General features: G+C 43.7%; 2 protein-coding genes across 4 annotated transcripts; one reads left to right on the top strand and one right to left on the bottom strand.

The window, feature by feature from the left end:
- Positions 1-68: 68 nt before the first annotated feature.
- Positions 69-10,754, top strand: SQOR (sulfide quinone oxidoreductase). 3 transcript variants are annotated; one of them, XR_004359270.1, is made up of 11 exons: positions 71-125; positions 3,304-3,555; positions 3,897-4,067; positions 4,504-4,557; positions 6,088-6,282; positions 7,173-7,382; positions 7,859-8,042; positions 8,845-8,912; positions 9,769-9,947; positions 10,285-10,429; positions 10,663-10,754. XR_004359270.1 is itself a non-coding variant. In XM_032700182.1 (10 exons), the coding sequence occupies exons 2-10, from the start codon at positions 3,322-3,324 to the stop codon at positions 10,340-10,342; spliced, it is 1,353 nt and encodes a 450-aa protein (XP_032556073.1). In that variant the 5' UTR covers positions 69-125; positions 3,304-3,321; the 3' UTR covers positions 10,343-10,718. The 3 variants fall into 3 exon arrangements, 1 of the variants encoding a protein (XP_032556073.1); XR_004359271.1 differs by lacking the exon at positions 71-125 and adding an exon at positions 132-156; XM_032700182.1 differs by having other exon boundaries at positions 69-125; positions 10,285-10,718.
- Positions 10,755-11,012: 258 nt separating this feature from the next.
- Positions 11,013-13,932, bottom strand: LOC116792815 (nicotinamide riboside kinase 2-like). Its single transcript, XM_032700184.1, has 8 exons — positions 13,625-13,932; positions 13,384-13,474; positions 12,935-12,980; positions 12,608-12,794; positions 12,380-12,451; positions 11,611-11,717; positions 11,323-11,414; positions 11,013-11,212 (listed from the first exon to the last, which is right to left on the bottom strand). Exons 1-8 carry the CDS (start codon positions 13,648-13,650, stop codon positions 11,207-11,209), a joined length of 627 nt encoding a protein of 208 aa, XP_032556075.1. The 5' UTR covers positions 13,651-13,932; the 3' UTR covers positions 11,013-11,206.
- Positions 13,933-15,100: the final 1,168 nt, after the last annotated feature.

Below are 15,100 nucleotides of genomic sequence, written 5' to 3'. Positions count from 1 at the left end.
GCCGGAGCGCGGCCTTTGCCCGCGGCCGGGCAGCACCGCTGCCCCGAGCTCCGCCCCGCCGCTGCTGCCGCCGGGCCCCGCCGCTTATCGGGTCCTGCCCCGCCTCTGCCCGGCGTGGCCAGCAGGTGAGTGCGGGGCCGGGAGCGGGGCTGAGGGGTCAGTCCCGCCGGGAGGGAGCGGAGCGGCCCGAGCAGAGGTGCTCGGTTCGCCCCGAGCAGAGGGGCCCGGCCGCGGCGTGAGGGGGCGGAGGTGGCGGGGTCGCCCCGGCGGGAGGGCCGGAGAGGGAGCGGCGGCGGGGCCGTGGGGGGAACAGCCCTGCCCCGGGGTTGTCCCCTGAGCCCCGGGGTTGTCCCCTGAGCCCCGGGGTTGTGCCCCAGCCCGGGGCTGTGCCCCTGCTCGGGGGCAGCCTTGCAGGACCGGGTGCCTCTGATCTCGGGAGGGCGAGGGGCAGCGGGTACCGTGAGCCTGGTTTGTGGGGCTCGTAGGCTCCGCAGCAGGGTGAGGGATTGCATTCTGTGCTCGCACAAGTGCATGAGTGGAATGTTTGAACTGCTAATCTGGAGCCAACTGTTTAAAGAATGGTTACAATGATCTTGTTAGTGAGATTTTTCTAACTTCGTTTGTTCCAACTCCCTGAAAGAGATTGTTCATGAACTGGCTCGATGAAGTTGTCAGGCTTGGGAGCTGAGCATATGGGAGGTAGAAAGTGTAGTTGTCCTGAGTGTCTCTGCATAAACTGCCATGCTGCAGTTAAGTGTTTGTTCTGGGCACTAGTGTTTGTTCTGGGCACTAGTCGAGATAGTGCCAGTGCTGTAACAAACCACAGTGTCCTGAAAGCATCTGTAGAACAGATTTACCTCTCCTGGTGACAGAACGAGTTTTAAACAACAGAACTGTCTCAGGCTAAGTAGAGCCCTCGATAAGGTGAAATGTACTGCAGGCTTTGCCTTTCTAGGCAGTACTCTGAGACTTGCTTGTGGATCTTCATTAGGAATGTGATTTCATGCTATATAAGGCCAATATCAACTGTCATGTTTTGTTGTGCATAGTTTAAAGGATGATGGATAAGTGTGCTATCTGTTAAAGCAGTCTTCTAAAAGCATAACATTTCAGCTCTGTTCAGTAGATTAGCTGTGAATTTTCTCCTTTACCTTAATTTTAGTTCTGTAATTCCCCTGTTACTCTGTCTCCTGAGTCCAAAGGAGAGAGCTGATGTTGTTGTTGACTGAATCAATTGTCCAGCAGCTGCCTGACTTGGGAGTTTAATAGGAAGGGTTTTGCTGCTTTTTTAAAACAGCTATCTACAAATGATTGTTTCTATATACTCTGAAACCACTGAGAAGCAACATAATGCAGCATTTGCATCAATTACACTGCTGTTAATTCAGGAATATCTTGTGTATGCTTAGAAGCATACTTATATAAAAATCTATGTGGTCAGAGAGGATGATTACTCCTTAGTTAGCATTACAAAAATGGAGTCTTGTTCTCTTGGTCCAGAGTGTGTTGTCAGCCAGCAGGCCACTGGACATGTTCTGTGTGCACAATAAACCCGAGCAAAATTCTGCGTTCATGAGCTTCCGCAAACAGGATGTCGCTCTTAAAACTGCGTCTCAAATGAAAGTCTCAAAACCTTCTCTTCACAGTTCTTCTCTCTGATTTGGAAAGAACAGGACACATCCTCATCAGATAACTTTTATATCTAGGCCGAGAACAACAACTTCTTCCTCTTGCATGTGCAGTCTGTCCACATTTTTAAACAGCTGCCTGCACTGACAGATGATAAACAGCCTCCTAAAGTGAAACCAACTTATCCTGGAGCTGAGTGTTTTGTTCTGAATGGAGCGGGGATGGGAAGAAAATGTCTACATCTTGGAAACCTTCTGTAAAAGAAAATGATTAATTTATTTTTTTTTACAGTGGACACCTCTGAGATCTTCCCCTCTCAGTCCCAAATTAGTTGTAACTCTGAGGATTAATAGTGGAACATTATGAAGAATTCAGGGTACACAGAGATGAGAAATGTTAAGATAGCATGTGAAAATGCAGAATGAGTTGCTCAATGACATCTAATGTAGTGGAGACTTTTTGAAGTTGACCTTGGAAGATTTTCCTGAAAATACTTGAGGTTTCTGGTCTAGTTTTCAAACTCTGGTCTGTAGGTACCATGAATGAGTTCTGCTTTTTTTAAGTGAAAAAGCCTCATGACTCAATGAGTTAAACAAAGGGGAGCAAGTACAGAACACGGGAAAGTCTTGTCATAAGTTGCTTTTCATGATATAATGCTTACTCATTCTTTACTGGCATTCTTTATGTGGCAATAAGGAACTAAATTAAAATGAGTTTATACCTGTTATATCACTGAAAAGCTAAAATCTGATATTGAGTGCAAACATGTGCAAACAATGGATTTAGAGCAGGAAAAGCTCTTGTTCCCTCTAACAGTGGGAGGGAGACTTATGGGTTAATCTTGACTGTCTTCCAGGTAATGCAGTTGCACATCCCGTGCTACAATTACCAGGATATATCACACTTTAGGGTCCTGGCTCTCACTTGCCAGGTGACAGCTTTAGCAAGGCAAGTATGGGTTTCTGACCTTTGTTTCCAGCTACTTTGCTGATATAAAAGCAAAGAGGTGACCATGGATAGGGAACCAAGTATTTTGAACATACTCAAAGATCTCAGATTTAGGAAGATGTAAACTCTTGTTTCATTGAACTTTGTTTTCCTATCAGGCTTAGGGCTCACTATGTCTTTGCTCAGAGCACCATAGGACCTGGCATGCTCACCCTGAGGGCTTGCACCCCAAAAGACAGCGAGGAGGGGCAAGTGCTGGTACATCCTAACTTTAAAATATAAATGTAAAGATGTGTTTGGCTGACACATTACAGTTAGTGGGATGGCACACAGTATGTTCACACAACTTCCTTGTTCAGTATTTCAGTGATCTACACCACCTTGCAATTCTTGTTTGTTTTTGCAGCCCTTATTTTTTCAGGGTTGTAATATCACATCTGGGGTTACAGTATATGCACTGCCTGTGCTATAGGATCAGATGGACTTGCTTGCTACAATAACCAGAAACTGTTTCTTTGCTTGTATGAAATTTCAATTTCATGGCAGAGGTCATGATGGACCTTTTTGTTTTTTTCTTTCCCAAATTGATTACAGTCCATTTTCAAATTAGTGGTTTAACTGCAACAAAAGGTTTGGTATTATAATTATTGCCCTGAAGACTCATCCAAGCATGTAAATAAATTCTACCTTCTGTGATTGTTACTGATGCCTTTCCTTATCTCGTAGCTTCCCACCTAGTGAAAGATGTCAGCAATAGGAGTAGTGTCTTCCTGTTCCTGTTTCCATCCTGGTGTATGGCTGTTGAAATCAGGGATGCAGAAGATGAGCTCCTTTGGCTTACATACAGCAGCCAGGTGTGCTGCCAAGGATTACTATGAAGTACTGGTGTTGGGTGGGGGCGCTGGTGGAATTGCCATGAGTGCTCGGATGAAGAGGAAAGTGGGAGCAGGAAATGTGGCTGTTGTTGAGCCAAGTAAGGTGAGTCTCCATCAGCTGTAAAGCATTGTAAAGAATAAGCTATTTTTTTACATATGTGACCAGGTTGGTCTGATTCTCATCCCTCTCCAGTCCCACATTTCTAAATGTGGAGAGGAAGCCAATTAACCATCTTTTAAAAGGCTTTGCATGAAATTTGCTACTCCGTGAGATGTCTGCATCCCTCCAGCTTTGTCATGCAAAACTCTTGGTTATTTATACAACTTCCTTTGTTAAGAATAATATAACATTAAGGGCACATTGCTTCCCATGTGGAGGTGATGTGCCTTCATCTTGAAGTCTTTTTAAACAGTTCCTAAATGTCCATTTGGACTTTTATTCAGACTCATTACTATCAGCCGCTGTGGACCCTGGTCGGTGGTGGTGCAAAGCAGCTGGCGGCTTCTGCACGTCCAACGGGAAGTGTAATGCCCAAGGGTGTGGAGTGGATCAAATCTCAAGTTACAGCATTGGACCCAGAGAAGAACTGTGTCTGGCTGGAGAATGATATCAAGGTAGAAACATAAAAGAAAAAAAAAAAAAAAAAAAAAAAAAAGGTAGTTTTTTCCATCCCCTTGGAACTACCTGTTGAGACCTCTGTCATCGAGGAGGCCAGGAAATTCCACTTAGTCTTATGAGAAGTGTTTGATCCTAAAATCTTTTTCTAATAAAAATTTTGGTAGGTAACTAGGTTAGAACAGAATCAGCTTAAAATATTATCATAAGTCTTTGCCCTATTTATGGTGAAAAAGATGTTCAGATGTTTTGCTCCAGATATTTGTATATAGCAAAGGCTGTGTGTGTAATGCAGTTTGCATTTTAACTAGAATACTTAGAGCTTAACTTATATTACTAATACTCCCTAGATTTCCTTCCCTTATGACTATTGCTGTCAGATAATGCTTTGGTTTCTTTGTCTAAATACTTCTTTTTTTTCCCCTTACACAACAGGTATCTTACAAGTATCTGATAATTGCCCTTGGAATTAGTCTGCATTATGAAAAGGTATTTGTTTTACAGTAATCATGTTTTTACTAGTTTTAAGAGCATCACATACATTCATTAAGGCTTCTCAGTACTTTTTTTACTGCAAGATATTGAACATTATCTGAATTAATGAACCAGAAGACTGACTTTACCACTTCCACAGATCTCTGTAATAACCCAAATTACCCATGGGAAGGTATTTTAAGACAATTTTGTTGCATCTCTATGGCAATATCAGCAGATGGGGCAGCAAGTTAAATCTAGAACTTAAAGGCAGCCTGTAATAATGAGATAATAAGGCATGTTGACTCTAGTCCAAAGCATCTCTAATGTAACAGAATGAGGAACACACAGCAGTCAGTAAAATCTGTCCTGCAGATTTAATTTGTCCTACCCTCACCTTTCTTAAAGGATGCACTTCAAAAGGAACCAGCTGAGTTACCATACCTGTGTTTAAACAGGCCCTGGCATCCTTCCCTTGTATTAAGTTTCCTGTACACATCATACAGTGGCACTCAGAGGGAGATGTTGGCACAAGAATGACCACAACAACGTGTAGGAGGAAGAAAACACAAAAGCAAGATGACTGAGTGTTTTGACTCGCGTGGTTTTATCCTGACCTGAACATGAAAATGCGTTTGAGTATCTCTTTGAAAAGCAAGAGCCAGTCTCAGTTAACTGCAGTCACACAGATAAATTCTGGTGATTAGGTCAGTGGAATGAGGAGTTACATTGTGCTCAGTGACCCTCATATTGCTTTAGTACAACCTGATAAAAGTAAATTCAGTGTTCACTAGTAGAAGCCATGTAATAGAGTTAATCAGTATTCTTCTGTAGTGAAAACTCACAGTAACAGATTTATGTGGCTTTAAAACAAAAGTGGACACTTCAAAAAGAGGGATGTTTTCTCTTCACCAACAGCATATTTCGTGGTGCACATTGGAACATCCCAAACACATTGTAGTGCATGTAACATAACTCCATTTTCTCACAGAATTTCTGTGTTCCGTTATTTTTAAATGGGTTCAGCTCCCTTCTTGAAAGCAGATGCTCAGACCATAGTAAGAGTAGTAGGGAAAAAATTACTGGAGACAGTTTAGTTAAAATAACTATAGGCAAACACAGGTGTCTGCAACTGACTACTGACAAGTTTCATTCAGTTTATAAATTTTCATAACACCTTTTTTTTTAACGTGGTTTTTACCTGTGGTGACGTGGCAGTGACTTTATATATTCTTGCTCTGAACTTCATGCACTAGTCTATAAAAACTTGGGTCTGGGTCTGCACTGAAGATTTATGCTCAGATGGTCGCAGACCAAAGTAATTTCATTTATCTACTGTTATAAAAGTTACATCTACTAAATTCTGAAGGAAATACCAGTTTGATTGCTAGGCTTATTTTGAAAAATACCAACTAGCAGTAACTATGGGGTTTCTTTTTGCTAGAAACTTCTTATATAGCTCTTTCTCAGTCTCTATTTAATACTTGTCAATGATTACAAAATTTTTGCCACCTGTACTTTAAACCTTCATTTCTTTTTTCCTAGATCAAAGGCTTGCCTGAGGGTTTTGATCACCCTAAAATAGGTTCCAATTATTCAATTCACACAGTAGAGAAAACATGGAAAGCTATACAAGACTTTAAGGAAGGAAATGCAATCTTCACTTTCCCAAATACTCCAGTGAAGTGTGCAGGGGCTCCTCAGAAGATCATGTATTTATCAGACGCATACTGGAGGAAAGTAAGTATTTTACTCTCTCTGCCAGTGCTTGTCCCTACAGTTGGAAGGAAGGCTTGTTCTAAGGGTTTCATATTATCTTTAAAACAAACATAAACCGCCTGAGAGGACTGTGACTCAGGATTCTTAGAGTGAGTTTCTTTTTCTATTATTAATGTATAATGAAGATAGGTAAATGGATTGTACATAAATATTTAGCATATGTTTAATACCAGAGAGACATGTAGAATTCAGAATCCATAAGGAAAGAACTGCTTACCTGGCTTCTGGTGAGCTGCAGATAGAACTGTTCTCAGCCTGATTTACAACTTCAGGTAGTGCACTAATGTAACATTGGCTGGAATTAACTAATTCTTCTTACTTTAAGTACTTGATACCTGTTGCCATTTGTCTTTCAACTAGTCTGAGAAGTGGCTATGCTTGCTCCTTGGAGCACACAATCAGGAGGAGTCTTAGCCAGGCTGTTAAAGCAAGCTTGGTGAAAGCAAAAGACAACTTCAGGTGGAAGTGTCAGGCTTCATATGCATATAAGTGTCATGAGTTGTCTACTAGGTGAGTACCTGAATAAGGCATAAAAGTGAAGGTTTCAGAAAGCTATATAATGCTAAGCTGCTACAAATGCTTAACCTGGACACAGCAGTTCCTCAGTGCACTGCAGCCACCTCTTCTCACAAGCAGTTTGTGTGGAGTGTCTTCAGTACCTCACTGAAGGGTCTGCCTTTTAACATGGTGTGAAATAGCTGTGTCTGAGACTTCTAATGTTAATACTTCATTAATAATTGAACTGCATGAATAGTTCTCTCAGCTCTTTACTAGTGCAGCATGGTTCTTTTGTCTCTGCTAGCCTGTCACAGCTTCTTAATAGAAAAGGCTAATTTGATCTCTTTCTGCAGACAGGAAAACGTTCCAAAGCAAATATCATGTTCAACACTTCACTTGGTGCAATTTTTGCTGTTAAGAAGTATGCTGATGCATTGCTTGAAGTAATAAAGGAGAAGAATATTGCTGTGAACTATAAGCGTAACCTTGTGGAAGTTCGAGCAGACAGGCAAGAGGCCGTGTTTGAAAACTTGGACAAACCTGGAGAGACTGAAGTTCATCAGGTCAGGAGCTTTCAGACCTGTAGTTTGGTTTTATTTCTTTTCCTTGTGTACTGTAACATAACTTCCACACTATAATAACACAACATCTGCTTTCTTGTGTGCTGCTGTTCCTTCCTGAGAGTACCACCTCTAATTTTAGTAAAATATTTAAAAGTTTGAAACTAAGGTGGAGAGAAGAAAAAAATATTTCATAAACTATGCCTGGAGTTCTGTATGCCATGGGAATGTTTCAGGTGTGGATAGAGGAATGCAAACAGCTGTTATGCCAGTCCAGATGGAGTTCCTTGGTAAGGTTCCTGTTAATTAACTGATGTGCTTGAAATCTGAGAACAAATTTTCATTCTATACACTTGTGTTTAAAAAACCAAACCAAACATAAACCCAGGAAACTCTCTCCACACTGTGCTTATTGCCTTATATCGACACAGAGTTTCCTCTGATGAACTAAGCATTGAGCCCCTTTTCTTTCTGTTTAGTATGGAATGCTTCATGTCACACCTCCCATGGGGCCACCTCCTGTACTCATCAACAGTCCTGTCTCAGATGCAACTGGCTGGGTGGATGTAGATAAGGAAACTCTACAACATAAAAAGTATCCTAATGTCTTTGGCATTGGAGACTGCACCAACCTTCCAACATCAAAAACTGCTGCAGCTGTAGGTAAAGTTGCATTATCTGTGTGTTTGTGGGTGTAATGACAAGTGTCGAGTCACAGTGAGCCTTTTGTTCAGTTTGCTACTCCCAAGGTCCTGACTTCAATTTTGAGCTTTTAAAAAGACCAAAATTAACTACAAACCATGCTAATGCCACTAACCCACACAGTTCTGTTGTTCCAGATACCTCACAGATGAACTAATTCTATTTTCTGTGTTCACAGAATGACATGACTATTATTCTTGTATTCCATCATCATTCAGTAACAAAACTTTCTGCTTTATCTTAGCACCTCATGCATATGTGTCAGCCAGCTGATAAGTCACTCTCAAAAAAATCACATGTTCTGTCCCTGTAGCCACCGATTCGGTCTCACAACCGAAAAAAGGCAAATAAAAGGGTGGAAAAAAAGAAAAGGTATACACTATGTTATTGGTGTAATTTAAGAAAGGGGAAGTCAACTATTTCAGCAAAAGGGTCTACAATACTTCCCTCGCAGCACTCAAAATTAAAAAGAAATTCAGTGTGCCAGAATCTCAGTGCTTGTGAAGACTGAGCAAGTATAATCTACCATAGGAGAATGGGCTAAGAATATCAGCTCAAGTTTCATTAAGCTTAAGCATGTTCCAAGCAGCGAGGCCAAAGCATTAGTCCATTTTTCTTTCAATCTGGGACTGTAAACTTACATGTAAGTTCAGTTGCAGCTGAATTGTCCAACAAAATGCCTGGCTGCTAGCGTTTGCTTTAGTAATGACAATTGCTACCTGAAACAAAGCCTTAGTACTTTTTTTTTTCCTCTCTTATGCAGCTGCCCAGTCTGGAGTCCTTGATAAAACTATTTCTCTGGTAATGAAGAACCAGTTGCCAGCTAAAAAGGTACTCACAGCTCTTGGATTTTTTACAGGTCTTGTCTTACAGATAAATTATTTTGAATGTTTTCCCCCTTCTCATGCAGGAAGTCTTGCAAGCAGCTGAACCATGTGAACAGGAAGGGAGGAAGGGTTTTGCAGCAGCAGTTGGGTGCTAAATGGCTCCACACTGCATGTCAGAGTAGTAACTTAATTGCACAATTCATGGTCTTGATACTGCCACTAAAAACATTATCTATTTGATTCCCTGACTTCTGAGGTGAAAGAAGCATAAAGGCTGCTTAGTCTGGGTTCTCCTCTAGGACTCTTGCAAACTTGCTTCCCCTGTAGAAGCATGATCTTTTAAGGAGTTAAAATTGAAAGTTTTGTACTACAGCTGATAAGCATGTAACTACGTCCAAATTTCTGAGGCTTTACTTTCATTCTACATATGGCTTCTGAATTAATGTTCGTTGGGGCACCGACCTGAATGTCCTGTGATCTTCTGGAAATTCTTCCAATTAGATTCAAGATCCTGTTTGTGCCTGTTGAAGCAAACACCAGCTCTCATCCCCATCTACTGTCACCTGTTCTGCTGGTTACAGTGACCAGCAATTAGTGACATAAAGCCCTATTGTTCTGGTTAGTTCTAATTTAAGCAGTGTTGTCAAGCAAATCTACATTTGAAATAGAGGGGCTTAATATTATGCTTATTAAACCATAATCAGCTTAGCAGCCTTCCAACTTCACTGGTATTAAAACTGTAAATGCAAAAAGCTCATAGTAACTTAATTTTGAATTGTGAATGTTAACCATATGGCTTGTAATACCTCAGCATTTAGGCTTTGTTCAGCTGAATGAGAAGTGGGTATTTTTCCTTGCAGTATGATGGATATACCTCCTGCCCGCTTGTAACAGGCTACAACAAGGTGATTCTAGCAGAGTTTGACTACAATGCTCAGCCTCTGGAGACCTTTCCCATTGACCAGAGTAAGGAGAGAGTAAGCATGTACCATATGAAAGCCGATATGATGCCTTTGCTCTACTGGAATGCACTACTTAAGTAAGTATTTAACTTCTGTGATCAGTCAGGAAAAACCCCAACTGTTCTAGTTTAGTTCCTTCCTGGAATAGAAGCAAACCAAGTACATCCTTAGTCTAGGACCTGGACCTTCTGAGGATTATGGGCACTTTAATAGTAACAAGGGTTTGTTCAAGAACAGAGCTGAATTGCAGAGAAGGGCACCCACTGCCAAACTGAAAACCTCACTGAAACAAACCTCCAAAACAATCCCTTGTCACTCATCTTTTAGCAGTATATTTCTTACAGAAATAAATAAAAACTCTCCCCAAATCCTACTTCAATAGTAGATATACAAAACAACTTTCTCTGTTTCTAGAGGATACTGGGGAGGACCAGCTCCCTTCAGGAAGCTGATGCATCTGGGCTTGAAGTAACTGCACGTTCTTGGTGTTGGTCAAACCCTTCTGAAGAAAATGGACTGGTCTCACACTGATCAGTATCTTCCCTCTTGGAATACCTAATAGACATTTTGTTCTTTTTTTTTTAAATTTGTCCTAAATTTACTTTTCCCCCTATCAGGGATTGACCCTTCATATGCTCCTCCATGTAAGCCAAAGCCTCAAACTACTTCTGTATTTACAGAGGAGCCTTAAACCTACACAACACTACAGAAATTTCTAGCACAATCAATACTTTTAAAGCTGTTGTGTATGTAAAATTTTCTTCCTTACTCTCAACTGAATTGTCTGCATCCAAGATCAACATGTGCACTGGATTTAAGAGTGATTCAATGCTAGTAAAATGGCCTGAAAGTCTCCTACTGTTCTCTCATTTTTTAAGAACAAAAATCAACCCTAATTTCTAACCATACCTGCTGCCTAATTATATGGATTATAGGAATTCATGCAGGGTACTGAAATGAAAGTAAAAGCAGTGTATGTGTATATGGATACAAACACACTCTCTCACAGGACAGTTGTGCCCCTTCGCATCAATTCCACTATAATGTTTTAACTTGTGGTAGTAAGAACATCATGAAAAGAATTCCCAGGAGACTGGGAAAAGACTGAGATCATCTGAATGACATACTAAACTGAAGCACAATTTAGGATCACAGACAAGGGGGGAGTGCTTTTTAATTATGGCCATGTAGAACTCAAGTTTTCAAGGGAAGGTTGAACAAAGTTGAACTTAAGAGATGAGTCTTCACAGAAGCTGGAACTTTAGTGGCAGTCAGGTAGACAGCGTGGAGCAAACAGGAATCATCTTCATTCAAAAGAATCATCATCAGCAGCAGCTTATTTCTAAACAGAAAGATAGAAGTGAACAAATTTCAAGTTACAGCTTCATGCATTTTCAACACAGGCTTTTAAAGAGTTGCCTCTGAATTGCAATTATAAGCATGAACACCTACCTGGGTGTTAAGTAATTCTTCAATCTTATTCTGGATCTGCCCATACACATCATTAAACAGCTCCTCCTTTGATTTTGTTCCATTCAAGTGCACTAAAAGTAAAGTAAGAGAGTATAACTGAATGTCTCTAAGCTTGCCAGATCTTAATTTAAAAAGCATGCACCTGACTGGTATGAGAGAAATACACTCCCTCACCTGCTTCATTCACCTCTTCTCATGCATAACTAGTATGTATAGAGCAGGTCTGAAAAGCAATCTCATGAACTGCTCTTGTCATTAAAGACTTACCCACATCAACTCCAAGTTCTTCCATTATCTTCCTGTGCTTTACATACATAGGCCAAACGTGGCCATCAAACAGTCCAGGTGGATCTGGTACAGTGTAATTCCTTGAACTGTAAATTAAGGCATTGTTACTCAAAAGTAGTGTAATTACAGTTCAAAGAAAAGACATTTTACTCAGTTTCTCTACACACTAGCCTGAGCCTGTTGCCTCCAACGTAGTTTCTGAGCTTATTGAAAGTCAGTATTTAGCAAGAGCTACAAGCACAAAAACACCCAAGTAAGTTGGAATTTGATGGGCAGGTCCAAAGAGTTCAAGATGCAAAAAGAGTTCCCAAGACAGACCGATCTAAACATTGATGAGTAAACTCTGAAAGCTATAGCAGAACTTCGGGTAAAACAGCTGTTTACTTATTTGTCTTGAAATGTAACTTCAAGTTTAACACATTCCATTTGTATTAAGAACAGTGTATATGTACAACAATACAGCCAAGTGTAAACCCCTACAGAGTTCAAGACCTGGGAACCCTATCATTGGAAAACCAGCAAGGGAAAAGACTAGTGAAAGGTCTGTGCAGAAACTGAGTATTACATACACAAACACAATAGCTTGGTAGGAAGTTTTGGGTTGGTTTACTGAAGGAAGCTCCAGTCTTCTAATAAAACAGCTACATTAGCATTTATGCCTTCTTATCTAAAAGCTTCAGAGAAACAAAATCTTGAAAAGAGTAAGATGTTACTGGGCTTACAAGGAAACTCAGAAAGACAAATTTACCTTCTTCTCCTTTTGCACTCTTCATATGGAATGGAAAGAAAGTACCGATGGTGGAATACGTCAATCAGTGGCCTGAAAGAGACACATGTTTGGTTACAGTAGCAAAAAATGGAGAGATAAAACTACATCCATTTCCTGTACCCAAAGCAACCTTCAGACTTGTGACACCTAAACTCAGCAGTAGGACATAATGTAAAAGTCAAAATGTATGGATGCATATTTGATTACCTGTAGGTGTAAAGCAGGAAGCCTTCAACGATAAGAATGTGAATTGTTTCATCTCCTCCCTCCTTATCTGGCAAGATCTGGGCATCCAGTGTGTTGTTGATCCCATGAGAACGTTCAAACTTGACTGGGTTTTTTATCCAAGCATTTATGGTGCTCATCATGGCTTCCATATCTAATGCACTAATCACTAAGACAAAACAGACAACTATCATTAAGCAGTAATTAAATATTATCTAGTAATACAGTCAGTACAAAACAGTGCACATAAAGAATCAAAATACTCCACGTTTTTGAGTTATGCTTTGAAATACGGTAAGAAAGGCTTACCATCATACTGTTTAAACCCATCTTCAACTTCTATTTCATCTTGGGGCTGAAACAGTAATAAGAAAAAAAAAAAACAAACCTACTTGGTCAGGAAAACTACCGAGAAGCTCAATACCCATTTCAAAGCAAAATTCAAGACTCAAACCCTGAAGCTACCAAAAAGAGGCTCTTCACCCTCCACCAGGTTCCTTTGCATGCAGATAAAAAACAACAGTACGAGGCTCAGATAAAGCCGCCCGCTTCTCTATCTTCCCAGCGACACGAGCACACCGTGCAGCCCTCCATGGGGACGGAAAATCACCCGGACACGCTGGAGCGCTTATCCGCCGGGCGCACGGGCCCAGCCAGGCTCTGCAGAGGCGGCGCAGGGCGGGCACCGCGCCAGCAGCGCGGGCGGAAGCCCGCGGGGGTCACCCCGCGCCCTCCCGCGGCCGGCAGGGCCCGCTCACCTTGAAGAAGTCGTCCTGGTGCACCACGCTGCAGTTGGGCAGGGCCCGCATCAGCCGCCGCGTCAGGGTGGTCTTGCCGCCGTTCGTGACCCTGCGGCGAGAGCGCGGCCGTCGGGGAGCGCCACGTGGGGACCGGGTAACCCACACACCCCCCGGCACTGCGGCACCGAGAGGGCCGGCGGAAGGGACCCGCGCCCGCACCGCACCCCGAGCCGCCCCCCGGCCCGGCCCCGGCTCTCACCCGCCGATGCCGATGATGATGTTCATGGCGTGTCCCGCGGCCGCCCGGCCCGACTCCTACCGCCTGTCCTGAGGGGCTGGGAAGGGGGGGGACCCGGTGTCTCCGGTACCGGCCGCCTACGTGCCTGAGCCGGGACCCGGGCAAGGGGAGGAAGGGGCCGGAGAAGAGGAGAAGGTGGAGAGGGGAGAGGCCAAACGTCAACTGTGGGTCCGCGCCATGGTGGCTCTGAGCAGCAGCAGGGCCGGTCCGCGCCGCGCGCTCCGCAAAGGGGGTGGCTCTTCCGCGCGCGCGCCTTCCCCTCGCGCCCCGCCGCGCCCATTGGGCGGCCACCGCCTCCACTCGGCCAATGGGGAGCGGCGCGGCGCGGGCGCCTCGCGGTGATTGGCTGCGGCGCTCTCAGTCAGGCCGGGCGGTGTTACAGCGCGTCCGCTGGGGGGCGCTCGTTGGGCGCCGCACCGGGCACGGACGGGCGCGCCGATGGCGGGGGCGTGGCGCCCCCACGCGGCTCCGGCGGCGCAGCGCGGGAGAGGAGCTGCAGCAGTGCCGGGCGCTCGGCCGGGCCCCTCCACCGTGGTGCTGCCGGTGGCCCGCTCCGGACACCAGCCTGGCTCTCGGCACTGAGGAGCTGCGCTGGGGACGGGCGGCGGCGGGGCCGGGGCTGGACCGGCCATAACTCCCCGCGAGGGCGCGGCGGGGCGGGGAGGCCGCGCGCGCGGTGCGCAGGGCGCCCCCTGGCGGAGCGCGCGGCCCAGCGCGTGTGAAGGTCACGGCGTGTCCTCGCGCCGGGCCGTGAGGGGGCTGCGCGAGCCCGGGGAGAACTGACCGGGAACGGCCCCGAGCAGCCCCTGCCTCCCCTGCTGCCCTCACACGATGCTCCTGGGCGGCCGTGAGTCCCTCGGCAGCGCCTGCCGGGGCTCGGACTCCTCCAAACGGCTGTGCCTGAGGGACTTCACCTTTTCTTTCTTTTATCCTTTTATAAAGAAGGGGAAATTATGGTCACAGCTTTCTTTTTCTTTTTTTTTTTTTCCCTTCATTTTTTTTCTGGCAATTTAATCTGAATTTATTTTTAGTACCATTAAATTCCCTAAGTTACAAACCAGTAACTCTGTTCACCATGTTTACAATGCCGGTGGTTGGTGTGCTGCCAACCATTTTCTTGCTTCTCATCCTTTTGTGATTTTTGCTAATTTTCTTCTGGTAAGACCACAGGCAAATCTCAGTTGATTTCTTTCGCAGTTATTTTTAACTTCCAAAGGGAACACATAATTTGGCCTCTTGACTTTTCTTCTTTTTTGAGGAGGAATAGACATTTAGTTGAAAATGTATTTTTTTTTCATTTTGTGATTACGGTTATTTAGCTCATTTTCACTGTGAAATAGAAGAACTGCCTTTGTGGTTTGGGGTATTTCTTGTGGTGGTTTTGTTTGTTTGTTTGTTTTGGGGGAGGTTGTTTTTATTTTTTAAACATATGCGCTT

Source organism: Chiroxiphia lanceolata, chromosome 12 (genome assembly GCF_009829145.1).
Source record: "Chiroxiphia lanceolata isolate bChiLan1 chromosome 12, bChiLan1.pri, whole genome shotgun sequence".
Lineage (NCBI taxonomy): Eukaryota > Metazoa > Chordata > Aves > Passeriformes > Pipridae > Chiroxiphia > Chiroxiphia lanceolata.
The sequence above is the reverse complement of the archived record's forward strand: the minus strand, read 5'-3'. Positions and strand labels throughout refer to the sequence as shown.

What these genes read in the sequence shown, in the direction of transcription:
- LOC116792815 (XM_032700184.1), bottom strand. Translation starts at nt 13,650, where the DNA reads ATGAACATCATCATCGGCATCGGCGG. An exon ending in ACCAGGACGACTTCTTCAAG is followed by an intron (nt 12,981 to 13,383) that starts GTGAGCGGGCCC and finishes TTACTGTTTCAG; the next exon opens with CCCCAAGATGAAATAGAAGT. An exon ending in TGGGTTTAAACAGTATGATG is followed by an intron (nt 12,795 to 12,934) that starts GTAAGCCTTTCT and finishes GTTTTGTCTTAG; the next exon opens with TGATTAGTGCATTAGATATG.
- SQOR (XM_032700182.1), top strand. Translation starts at nt 3,322, where the DNA reads ATGTCAGCAATAGGAGTAGTGTCTTCCTGTTCCTGTTTCCATCCTGGT. An exon ending in CTGTTGTTGAGCCAAGTAAG is followed by an intron (nt 3,556 to 3,896) that starts GTGAGTCTCCAT and finishes ACTTTTATTCAG; the next exon opens with ACTCATTACTATCAGCCGCT. An exon ending in TTAGTCTGCATTATGAAAAG is followed by an intron (nt 4,558 to 6,087) that starts GTATTTGTTTTA and finishes CTTTTTTCCTAG; the next exon opens with ATCAAAGGCTTGCCTGAGGG.